Raw genomic sequence first — 12,680 nt, 5'->3', positions numbered from 1 at the left:
AGTTGCTGAGAGTAGTAAGAATTTTGAATTTTCTGCTTTATATAAATAATCAGCATAGTGGGACCCTGAGGATCCTTGAAGGCTGCTGACCTCCCATCTCACCCACTCCTCTTTGCCTGGCCCTGCTTCTACTTCAAAAATGATCATTTCTATTTTCTTCTTTTGTGTGATTACTAGAGACTGGATCCAGGGGCACTTTCCCACTAACCTACATCCTCAGCCCTAAAAATTGTTTTGAGACTGTATCTCACTAAATTGCTGAGGCTTGCCTCAAATTTGCCATCTTCCTGCCTCAGCTTCCTAAGTAGCTGGGATCACAGAGTAGCTAGGGTTACAGGCATATGCCACCATGCCCAGCAACATAAGCATTTTTTTTTTTTAAAGAAAGAGAGGGAGGGAGAGAGTGGGAGAGAGAGAATTTTAATATTTATTTTTTAGTATTTGGCAGACACAACATCTTAGTTTGTATGTGGTGCTGAGGATCGAACCCGGGCCGCACGCATGCTAGGCGAGCGCGCTACCACTTGAGCCACATCCCCAGCCCCAACGTAAGCATTTTGAATCAGTCTGTTGAGAGAAGATAGGAAAGGCCACATCTTTGGTGAAGTTGTCATTACTGACCTTGATTGGAAAGTCACTCTCACGCCTTGACCTTCCCACTTATATAAAAGAGCTGCCAAGAAACTGTTGAACAGGAACTCGACTGGGTGGTTAATCACAGACCCGCTGAATGGCAGGCAGTGCTCCTCCACTTTATGCTCTGAAAAGGAAAACTGAAATTCAAAAGCTCTTCTTTCTCCAAGCCTACCATATTGCTAGAAAAGACCATGCTTGTGCCTGTGACTTTACAAGCACATGCTCCCGCCCCCGTAGGACTGCCAGGTGAGTAGACATAGATGTGGTATAATGCAGAGACAAGGACTCTCCTCTCTTCTTTCTTTATTTGTTGGAGAGGAAAAGGGAAATATAAAATGGAAGTACCACCTCTCCTGGAGGTATATGGAACACAGACCACGAAACAGTTGTTACAACAATGCTGTGGCAGGAGTGCTATGGGCTGGCGTGGATCCACATACATGCTCCTCACAGGAATTACTTATAGACAGGAGCCTGTGGCATGCTCTAAATAATTAAATTGGAAAATGAATCTCTCCTCCCCTTGGCTTTCTCCCTTGCTGTTTCTAGTTTAGTACCAATCCCATCTTTTTAAAGATTTGTAGAACATTGACTAGAGGCACATAGTTACCTATAAGTATCTCCACTAACAGAAGCTTGTCATGTTTGATGTGTAGCTCAGTGGTAGAGTTTACCTAGCATGCATGAGGTCCTGGGTTCCATACCCAGAATAGCAATAATAAAGAAGCCAGACCTGCCTGGGCAATTTAGCTGGATGCTCATGTGCTTGCTCATGCGTGCACGCGTTTCTCTCTTGCACGCGCGCTCTCTCTCTCTCTCTCTCTCTCTCTTTTTTTTTTTTTTTTTTTTTTTTTTTGAGACAAACTCTTGCTAAGTTGCCCAGGCTGGCCATGAACTTGTAATTCTCCTGCCTCAGCCTCCTGAGTCATTGAGATGTCAGGCATGTGCCACTGTGCCCTGTGAGAACCCGTCTCCAAAAATTTCATTTTAGCTCAGTTAGTAAAGTGCCCTGGGGTTCAGTTCTCCATATTGTAAAATAATTAATAGACTATCAATTTTATAAATGATATAAAATGCAGTGTGGCTACAGAGTGGTGGTGGCTAGGTGTTTTAATTGATGCTAGCTCTTAATTACATGCAAGATTCCCTTCTGCTGCATGGGATGTCTGTCAAAAAGGGAGTATGAGTATTTCATGAGATACACAAGAAATCTTTGTTTAGTGAAATGGTCTTCAAAGTAATTTTCCAGTTTGTGATCTAGGTTTTTATAACAAAGATGTGTTTAATTATAAATCTTCAAATTTGAGCACTTTTCTGTATAGCAACTTACAGTTCACTATGATTTTCTTTTAAATTGGAAATGAAATTGAGTTCATTTTAAGTTAGGACAAGAAAACATTGTAACTTATGTGGATTTATGCCCCTGAGGAAAGGTCTAGAAATATATACAGCTGCCAGCAAGTTGCTATTTGGGGGGATCCAGGAAGTCTTTAATTTTTTAGTTGTAGATGGACACAATACCTTTAATTTTTATTTATTTATTTTTATGAGTGCTGAGGATCAAATCCAGTGCCTCACACATGCTAGGAAAGCACTCTACCACTGAGCTACAACACCAGCCCGAGGAAGTCTCTTTTTATTTGCATTCATGTATATGTAGGCCATTTTAATTCATATTCATTACTTTATTATACCTTTTAAAAAGAAAAGATGGAACCTGTAATCTCAGCAGCTTGGGAGGCTAAGGCAGGAAGACCACAAGTTCAAAGCCAGCCTCAGCTAAGCAACTCAGTGAAACCCTGTCTCTAAATAAAATACAAAATAGGGCTAGGGGTGTGGCTCAGTGGTCCAATGCCCCTGAGTTCAATCTCTGGTACCCTGAAAAAGAAGATGGCTAGGCACAGTGGCACACACCTATAACCCTAGGTACAAAGGAGGCTGAAGCAGAAGGATGGTAAGTTTGAGGCCAGCCTGGACAACTTAGCAAGACCCTGTCTCAGAAAGAATTGGGATTGTAGCTCAGTGGTAATATGTCCCTGAGTTCTAACCCTAGTACTGCAAAAATGAATGAATGAATGAATGAATGAACGAACAAATGAACCAACCAACCAACAAACAAGTTGGGAAGATCTTGAGGTCCAAGAGAAGAGAATAGTTTTTAAGGACCTCCCCTCCACCTCAGTGCATTGTGGGAGTGAAGGCAAGGCTGTTGTGGGTCCTCCCAACAGCTGTGGTTCCTTCCCTAGCAGTGGCCAGTAAGATGTACACTGCTCACAAGTATAGCCTACCCTTGAAAGCACCAGGGAACTGAAAATGTGCCTCTCTGCTGGTAGCCGTTCTTTCATCTTCAGAGATCATTCTTGTCTATTATTATGGAATTTCTTTTGTGTGGCCTAATTCCCAGGCACTGCAGGACTTGCCCTTGAATATTTGTAGAAGGGGTGAGGGCGTTGTACAAGCACCTCTGCAGCCTGGCATCAGAGCAGGCAAAGTGGGAAAGACATGAGTAAGTAGATTTGGGGAAGCTTCTGATTCTCTCTCTCAGCAGCTTGCATCCTTCTGCCTGAATTTCAGAGTGATGTAGTATTTTAAAAATGCCTTGTAGTGTGGTTGCTTCTAAGTAGGATAGATAGAAGGGTTATATTTACAACTTTAATGGACTGATTGGTGCATTATAGTTTGCAAATTAAATGAATGCTATTTACCATGTAAGGTAGGTCTTAGCTGTAAATGATTTTGCTTTTTAAAAATAATTAAACATTGAAGATGATTGTGGAAAGAACATTGTCTTCACCATTCTTCCATCCTAATTGGTAATGGTTTTCATTTGAAATAGCCAGGCAGCCATGGCCTTGAGCTCTTTTAGAGATGTCCCCTCCTCCTGTTGAGCCACAGGCCAGTTGCTCCCATAGTTTTCCAGTAATTCAGCCACTTTTTCTTATGACCAAAGTGAATAACCATTAGGAGCAGAAGAGTCTGTAACTTGGTTCAAATGAAAAAATCTGAATTTCGCAACCAGCTGCTGCGCATGTGGTAAATTTTGATGTTCTCAATGTTGTAGGGGTTTTGAGTTTTTGGTTTTTTGCAGTGCTGGGGATTGAACTCAGTGCTTCAAGCTTGTTAGACAAGTGTTCTGCTACTGAGCCACGTTCTCAGCCCCTTCCAGGTGGCTTTTGAAAACTGAACACTGAGCAGTGACTCCAGAGAAAGGTCCTGGGAGGAATGCTGACTTTCATAACTGGTAGAGGCTGCCTTCTCACAGCCTGAACCTTCTCCCTTTGGACTTTTAATAGAATTAGCCCCACCACCAAGTTCTGGGCCTTCCAAATTTCCTCCCTTCCCCTATGTCCCTCTTCCCACTGAGGCAGAGCTGCAGTTTTATCCATTGGCTGCAAGAAGTGTCATTGTTGTCTCCAACAAGCCTGGATCATTTACCCATAGGCCTGGGACTCTCCTGGGCACCTTTCTAATGAGTGGGTCAGGAACTGGAGGACTTTGGTTTGGAAGGCCCATTTTCAAGTTTCTTCCTCTATAGAAAGAGTGACCTTTGATAGTGATAGTGCCTTGATGAGTCACTTTCTGGGAAGTGGATGGGGTGAAGCCATTTGAAAGTCCATCTTTTAGGGAGGACCCTACCCAATGTCCTCCCGTCTTGGGCACAGTGAGACCAAAAGGTAAGGGTGAGCCCCTTCCTCTGGCAAGAGGTATTCTGTTACTCACATTTAAGGCTGGACATCCGTTTCTTTGTCTCCACAAAGAATGTTGTCAACAGATGTTGACTGGTTTGTCTTCCTTCCTTAGGTGGTTTTTTGGCAAAATCCCCAGAGCCAAGGCAGAAGAAATGCTTAGCAAACAGAGGCACGATGGGGCATTTCTAATCCGAGAGAGTGAGAGTGCTCCTGGGGATTTCTCCCTCTCCGTCAAGTAAGTATTTCCTGCTATGGTTGCTGGAAGCCTGTGCCTGATTCACTAAGTCGTGAGGCCATTGATCATACAAACTGATGTCTGGCTACATACAAACTGGTAGAGGTGTAGCCTAATCAGTATTTTTAATTTTACCTTAAAATCCTAATGTCTAGTTCCTCATAAAACTTGGTTCTAGCAACACTAGCTTAGATTCTGCAGTGGAACTGAGGAGTAGTCCTCTCAGACAGTACTTGCTGCCAGTTTTCCCTAATCATGACCACTCTCGGTTTCCCTGCCCTTGCTGGGATTCCTGCCACTCCATAACAGAATAACTTGGTTGCCATTTTAGCTGCCTTTGCCTGCCTTTACCAGAGACCCAGCTTACCTCTATCAGCCCCGTCCTAGGCCTCTCTCACTAACTTCAAAAGGTCACCATGAGAGCTGGGCATGATGGCTCACACTTGTGTTACCAGAGGCTCAGGAGGCTGAAGCAGGAGGATTGCAAGTTCGAAGCTAGCTTCAGCAATTTAATGAGACCCTAAGCAATTTAGCAAGACCCTGTCTCAAAATAAAAGGGACTGGGGATATGTCTCAGTGGTTAAGCAGTCCTGGGCTCAATCCCTGGTACACACAGCACTGTGAGGGATTTGGGTTTACTTCCCCAATGGAGCTGGTAATCAGGGAATGGGGAAGAAAGGAGTCTCACCTTGGGAATCTTAGTGAATAGCAGCTGGGACTTTAAGGAGACTGTGAAAGTCACACCTCATCTGTGAAGTGAGGATTTTGAGTTACATTGTCCATAGTTTTTTACTTTTAGTCCTTTTCTAGTTCCTATATTATTATAGGAAACCCCCAAGGAATCTTACAAACTCTTCATCATTTACATATGGAGAAGCACTAGGTTAAACATGCAGATCACTATTTTATCTTAGGTTACTCTCCTTTTTGTGAGGTGGGATTACTGGGACTTGAACCCAGGGTCACTCTTACCACTGAGCTATATTCCCAGCCCTTTTTATTTTTTATTTTGAAGTAGGGTCTCACTAAGGTGCCCAGGCTGGCCTTGAACTTTCCTGCCTCCTGCCTCAGCCTCCCATGTAGCTAGGATCACAGGCACAGCCACCGCACCCAGCAGTTGTGTTATTTTTCTAAGTGAAGATAAGAGAGGTTTCAGGTGATATTTGGAATATCTCACAAATAAACTTGCAATGTAGTTTTATTTCCACCATGTGAAAACTGTGTTATAATAATCACAGTTTTCATCTGGTAACAAAGGCTTTTTGAAGTATTTGAGCATATTTGAGTAAGATTCTAATGAGGAACATTCTGGGGTGAATCTGGGGTTTTTTTGTTTTGTTTTTTTTATTTCTTTTTTTTTTTTTTTTGGTTGTTCACAACATACAAAGCTCTTGACATATCATATTTCATACATTAGAATCAAGTGGGTTATGAACTCCCATTTTTACCCCAAATACAGATTGCAGAATCCCCTCAGTTACACATCCACATTTTTACATACTGCCATATTAGTGACTGTTGTATTCTGCTACCTTTCCTATCCTCTACTATCCCCCCTCCCCTCCCCTCCCATCTTCTCTCTCTACCCCATCTACTGTAATTCATTTCAAACCTCCATGTTTGTTATCCCATTCCCCTCACAACCTCTTATATGTAATTTTGTATAACAATGAGGGTCTCCCTCCATTTCCATGCAATTTCCCTTTTCTCTCCCTTTCCCTCCCACCTCATGTCTCTGTTTAATGATAATCTTTTCTTCCTGCTCTTCCTCCCTGCTCTGTTCTTAGTTGTTCTCATTATATCAAAGAAGACATTTGGTATTTGTTTTTTAGGGATTGGCTAGCTTCACTAAGCATAATCTGCTCTAGTGCCATCCATTTCCCTGCAAATTCCGTGGTTTTGTCATTTTTTAGTGCTGCGTAATGCTCCATGGTATATAAATGCCACATTTTTTTTATCCATTCATCTATTGAAGGGCAGGCATCTGGGTTGATTCCACAGTCTAGCAATTGTGAATTGTGCTGCTATGAACATCGATGTGGCAGTATCCCTGTAGTGCGCCCTTTTAAGGTCTTCAGGGAATAGTCCGAGAAGGGTCTGGGGTGAATCTGTGAAATCAAAATCTTTATGTTTCTCATTAGCTCAAATCATTGTTTTCCTTTTTTTTTTTTTTTTTTTTTTTTTAAAGATTGAACCCAGGGGCTGTCTACCACTAAGTAGCATTCCCATACCCCAACCCTATTTATTTATTTATTTGTTTATTTATTCATTATTATACTTACATTTGAATTTTATTTTTTTTTATTTTTTTTTTTAAAGGGAGAGAGAGAGAGAGAGAGAGAGAGAGAGAGAGAGAGAGAGAATTTTTAATATTTATTTTTTAGTTCTCGGCGGACACAACATCTTTGTTGGTATGTGGTGCTGAGGATCGAACCCGGGCGGCACGCATGCCAGGCGAGCGTGCTACCGCTTGAGCCACATCCCCAGCCCCTTATTTATTTTTTAATAAAGTGTTTTGTTTTGTTTTTTTTTTTTAAAGAGAGCCTGCTTTTTTTTTTTAATGTTTTTTTTTTTTTTTTAAAGAGAGTGAAAGAGGAGAGAGAGCGCGCTACCGCTGAGCCACATCTCCAGCCCAATAAAGTGTTTTTATTAGTACATGATAGTTATACACCCAACCCTTTTTATTTTTGAGTCAGAGTCTCACCAAGTTGCCCAGGCTGGCCTCCAGTGTTTGATCCTTCTCTCTTGACCTCCTGAGTAGTTGATGTTTTCCTTACATTTTATACTGACCCACATGGAAATTAAGCAGTTTAAGATGAAGGTGACAAGTAAGTAATCAGAGGGCAGCAGCCAGAGCCACCAGGCCTGTCAGTGTTGAGCTGTGACTGCCTGTTCACCAATCACTGCACACGCTCCTACTGCAAACCAAGAAGACCAAACCATTCCCTTTTATCAAAATCTTTTGAGGAGTTTTATTATTTCAGAAATAAAATATGAAGCAGATGTCATAACTGTCCTTAACACAAATATCTTTGCAAAGGGAATTCAAGAAATACCAAGTCTCTGAGATATTTCTCTAGTTTTAAGATATTCAGTCAGTAATTTAAAATACTGTGCTTGAGCAGGGCACTTCATGCATTCGTTATATACTGTGTTTTTTATTAAAGCACCTGCTGTAATCCTAGTGACTTGGGAAGCAGTCACCCCTATTTGCAGTTTTGCCTTCCTTAGTTTCAGTTACCCAAGGTCAATTGCAGTCGGAAAATATTAAGTGGGAAATTCCAGAAATAAACAACTCATATGCTTTAAATAATTTTTATTAATTGCATCATATTGTGACTGTTGTTTTATTCTTAATCTTACTGAAAATTAAACTTTATCACAGGTGTGTATGTTTAGAGTAAACCCTGTATAGAATTTAATATTATTCATGCTTTCAGGCATCCACCCAGTGTCTTGGGACATACCCCTAGGTTACCCGGGAACAACTGTGCGGTTTGCAGATGCTTGGCTTGAAGCTCAGTGCTGCCACCTGCCTGATAACCTTCAGGAAGTATTTGGTTTATTGAAGCTCTAAGACAAGAGGACAGCCTCCATTCATTGAATGAATGTGCATAAAGTGCCTTTTGAGGGGGCATGGCACCCAGCAGGATAGCAGAGTCCTCACGTAGCTTCTGTTCTAGCCAGATGTGGCTTTAACGGACCCTATGAGTCAGTACCAGTCACACACAAGCAGTTTTTAATAGTGCAAAAGGAAGTATATTATCTGGCAATGGAGAAGTTATTTTATTGTCCAGCATATCTTTTTTCTCATGGAAAGGGGAAAGTAAACCAAAATTCTCGAATGAAAAATTTATTCCCAGTTATAAGAGAACCATTGGAAGTATTTCTGATCCCTCTTACTTTATTTCCTATCCCATATTTTCTAGTTTTAAAATGTCATATCACATTTTAATTATTTTTATTTCAAAGGAAGTCAGTTAAGTCTTTTATTTGGCACAGTGCAGGCCACAAGTGTGTGGTAGGTTAGAACATCCCCTCCCCTTTTGAGTTTGACTTATTTCATGTAACATAATGGTCTGAAGTTCCATCCATTTTCCTGCAAATGACTTAATTGCATTTTTTCTTTATAGCTGAATAAAACACCATTATGTATTTATACCGTGTTTTTTCTTATCCATTCCTCCATACCAAAGAATGGTCTAACTAGAGTTCCATTCCTTGGGGCTGGAGATGGGGCTCAAGCGGTAGCATGCTCGCCTGGCATGCGTGCGGCCCAGGTTCGATCCTCAGCACCACATACAAACAAAGATATTGTGTCCGCGGAATACTAAAAAATAAATATTAAAAATTAAAAAAAAATAGAGTTCCATTCCTAGTCTATTGAGGAACCTTCAAGGATATTCTTGATTATCTTACAAGCATCATGAGTCAAACTGGTGGGTGAGGTTCTCCCTCTTCGTGTTGTTCCTGGTAACCCTCAGCAGCAATGCTCAGTGACTGCCCCAACTTTCTCCAGCCTGGGCCCTGTCAGAAATGTTGCCAGAAAAAGTTCCGTCCACACCAACATGGACAGACAGCCCCTGACTAGCCAGCTCAGTGCACTTTGACCTTTCACATGTGTTCTCTCTGCCTCCCCAGGTTTGGAAATGATGTGCAGCACTTCAAGGTGCTCCGGGACGGAGCTGGAAAGTATTTCCTCTGGGTGGTGAAATTCAATTCTTTGAATGAATTGGTAGATTACCACAGATCAACATCTGTGTCCAGAAACCAGCAGATATTCCTTCGAGACATAGAGCAGGTGCCACAGGTAAGCCTGAGCTCCCAGGAGAGAGCTTGGGATTATGTCTGGCAGGGAGGAATAGCTCCTTAAGCCAGCAGGTACCCTCCAGAGGGAGACTTCTGGGGCTTCTATCACATCATTCAGAACATCACCTCTAGTTTATGTTGAAGATCTGTAGTTTAAAATAAGATGGTTTTGCCTTTTTCAGGGGCACTTCTTTGAGGCAGTGTTGCTAGTATGCCACCTGCCTCTCTAGGGACACAATCCTTAACATACTTTTTAGATGTTGTACTTGAAAGCAGATTGTGAAGAAGGTCAGACCTGTCGGGGAGTGCAGTCCACACTCATTCCTACTCCTTATATCCCAGCCATAAGTTATGGCTAGTTTGACTTTCATTCAAACTCTCACCCTTTTAACCCTATAAAACCTTAAGGGTATTATAAGTGATAGGAATGAAAAGATTTTAAAGTCTACCAACAAAACCCAACTTTCCCCCCATCCTCAACCTCCCTATTGCTCCTATTTGATGATGTGACACTTTGGCTGCCCACAGTGAGATATGCCCCAATATTCTTTGAGCATTGGTGAAAGATTACCCTAAAAACCATTTAGGGAACCTAGGAAATGTAAGAATAAGCTGGGTGTGGTGGTAGATTCCTGCAATCCCAGTAATTTGGGACTGAGGCAGGAGGATTGCAAGTTCAAAGCCAACCTCAGCTTCTTAGGCCCTAAACAACTTAGAGAGACCCTGCCTCAAAATAAAAACATAAAAAGGGTTGGGGATGTGGCTCAGTGGCTAAGCGCCCCAGGGTTCAATCTCTGGTACCAAAAAAGAGGGGAAAAAAAAAGAAGAAAGAAAGAATAAATGAGGGAGGATGCACAGTGTAGCTACTTCAGGAAACATGAGAATTAGCGCATATTTATTCCCCCTTGTAAACGGTTGGGCTTACGGAGCTGTTAGCAGGATCAGGAATGGCGTGTGTGTTTCCCTGTTCCTCTTTTGCAGCAGCCAACATACGTCCAGGCCCTCTTTGACTTTGACCCCCAGGAGGACGGTGAGCTGGGCTTCCGCCGGGGAGACTTCATCCATGTCATGGATAACTCAGACCCCAACTGGTGGAAGGGGGCTTGCCACGGGCAGACCGGCATGTTTCCCCGCAATTATGTTACCCCTGTGAACCGGAACGTCTAAGAATCAAGAAGAGATTATTTAAAGAAATTGAAAACACAAAAGAAACATACCCACAAGCTGCCTGTAACAGCAGCCTGTGAGGGAGCTCAGAACACCTGGCTGGGTCACACTGGTGACCTTCTCACTTTGGTTGGAACTTTGGGGGGTGGGTGGGGTGTTGGATATCAAAATGCCAAAACTTACCTATTGAATTAAGAAGAGTTTTTATTACAGATTCTCACCGCTGCTCCTGTTTCCCTTCCTTTGTCCTTTTTCTCATCCTTTTTCTCTGTCCTTCGGTGCATGAATTTAAGGCCTCATATAGTCCCAGCTGATGCCAATAATAAAAGAAAAGAAATCAAGTGGGCTGTATTTTCTCTATGCAAAATGTCTGTCTTAGTGAAAATGACTGAAAGGAGAACAGTGAGTCTGTCCTCCATATGCACACACGGCAGGAGCTGCAGGGCAGCTGCCTCAGCTGGGTTTTCCCCCAGGTATTTCATCACATTGGAACTAGAGTCAGGAGGGAGGCATGCTGCCCGCCCTATGGCTTCCTGAGAAAGTCAGACTGCAAACCTGCGCCTCTCTCTCTTCGTTCCCAGTGTCATTGACGGTGTTGTTTCTTCATAGTGCCTTTTTCCTTATTTCAAGGGTTGCTTAGGCGTGGCGCTTCTGTTTTGTTTTAAAATAAGTTAAAAACAGTCTAGAGCTTTTCAGCCAATTTGTCCCCTACTCTGTGTAAACAGTTTTTCTTCAGGAGAAGGGAAAGCGGGGTAGAGAAAGGAGACAGTACAACTGAAGGTGGGTGACCTGCCTGTACTGAGCCAGGAGTGTCTGCAGCTCAGCTTCAGTACTTATGAGGCCCTCGATGCTGGCCGTGAGCAGTGGAGCAGCTGCTGACCCCACAAGCCTGGTGCATCTGGCTGCAAGGGCGGCACAGTGCTTGACCTCCAGGTCTCAGGTGTGCTCTGCCCTCCTATCCCCAGAGTCTGCCAGGCACAAACTCCTGGAGCCAGCAGGTTGCAGATAAGGAAGGCAGAAAATGGCACCTAAGCCATTTTCAGTCTTCACAAGTCCAACCTTATTATGCCTATGCTGGGGTGAGAATTCAGAGTATTCACTTTTTGTTTTTCTTGCTCTTAAATTTAGGTCCAGGCTTTCACTTATGTGTCCCCTGACCTTCAAGGGGGTAGTGGCAGGAAGCAAGACTGGCTTTCATGTCTCTTCACAGAGGATTGTGTTTGCACCTATTCCCAACACCCCATCCTTGGAAGCCGGAGGAGTTGAGGAAGGTGAAGTGGGAAAGACAGGAAGGCCAGGCCACTCAGAGCTCTGTCTACCTTCTGCTGACTCTCGGTCCCTCGTAGCAGTGTGCCTGCTAACTGCTTCTCTCCACACAGTCACCCTTCCCCTAACAAAAACAAGGTCACCTCTCTTTCTCTCCCTGGAAGTTGGCAGCCTTTGCCCTTTGTGTTCCTAGGGGTCAGTGGAATCTCCGCTGGACTCTGCTTGTGGAAATGGACTTGGCCTGGAGAGCCTTAAGGCCCAGGAGACGTTGACTCTTCTGGCCCAAGCAGTCCTCACCTCTCCTGGCTCCCTCTCCTTCTGCTCCTCCTTTCCCCACTTATGATAAGAGAACTCTCTGGCGTTCTACCCCTGGACCATTTGATTGTTTTATTTTGAAATTGGTGTATATCATGAAGCCTTGCTGAACTAAGTTTTGTGTGTATATATTTAAAAAAAAATCAGTGTTTAAATAAAAAAGACCTATGTACTTAATCCTTTAACTCTGCGGATAGCATTTGGTAGGTAGTGATTAACTGTGAATAATAAACATACAATGAATTCTTCACTCTGTATCTTTTTTCCCCCTGCTTTACTTAAAAACTTAAAACCATAAGGGGTTAGGTCAGGGAGTCAGGACTCTTGGATCCTCTCTCTTCAACTCACCTAGTTTACATTGCCCTTTGGGAGCAAGTGGGTCTCCAACCTGGCTGTTCTTCAGAATTGGGGCAGAGGGGCTCACTAATAATACAGGCTTGCAGACCCCACCCTCAGATCCTGGGACAGACATCTCGAGAGCACAAACAAGACAGCTTGATTTTTTTGTTATGTGCCAACAGCATTGATAAATATTATATGATAGTGATATCGATTAGTCTACT

General features: G+C 42.9%; 1 protein-coding gene across 1 annotated transcript in view; it reads left to right on the top strand.

Annotated features, from left to right (window-relative positions):
* Positions 1-12,365, top strand: part of Grb2 (growth factor receptor bound protein 2) — a 70,364-nt gene extending 57,999 nt beyond the window's left edge. The window contains exons 4-6 of the mRNA XM_026404844.2: positions 4,438-4,560; positions 9,202-9,370; positions 10,351-12,365. Of these exons, the coding sequence (XP_026260629.1) occupies positions 4,438-4,560; positions 9,202-9,370; positions 10,351-10,536 (478 nt within the window). The 3' untranslated portion in view covers positions 10,537-12,365. The remainder of the gene's footprint in view (positions 1-4,437; positions 4,561-9,201; positions 9,371-10,350) is intronic.
* The last annotated feature ends 315 nt before the right edge of the window (positions 12,366-12,680 follow it).

This window comes from Urocitellus parryii, chromosome 7, assembly GCF_045843805.1.
Source record: "Urocitellus parryii isolate mUroPar1 chromosome 7, mUroPar1.hap1, whole genome shotgun sequence".
Classification (NCBI taxonomy): domain Eukaryota; kingdom Metazoa; phylum Chordata; class Mammalia; order Rodentia; family Sciuridae; genus Urocitellus; species Urocitellus parryii.
The sequence above is the reverse complement of the archived record's forward strand: the minus strand, read 5'-3'. Positions and strand labels throughout refer to the sequence as shown.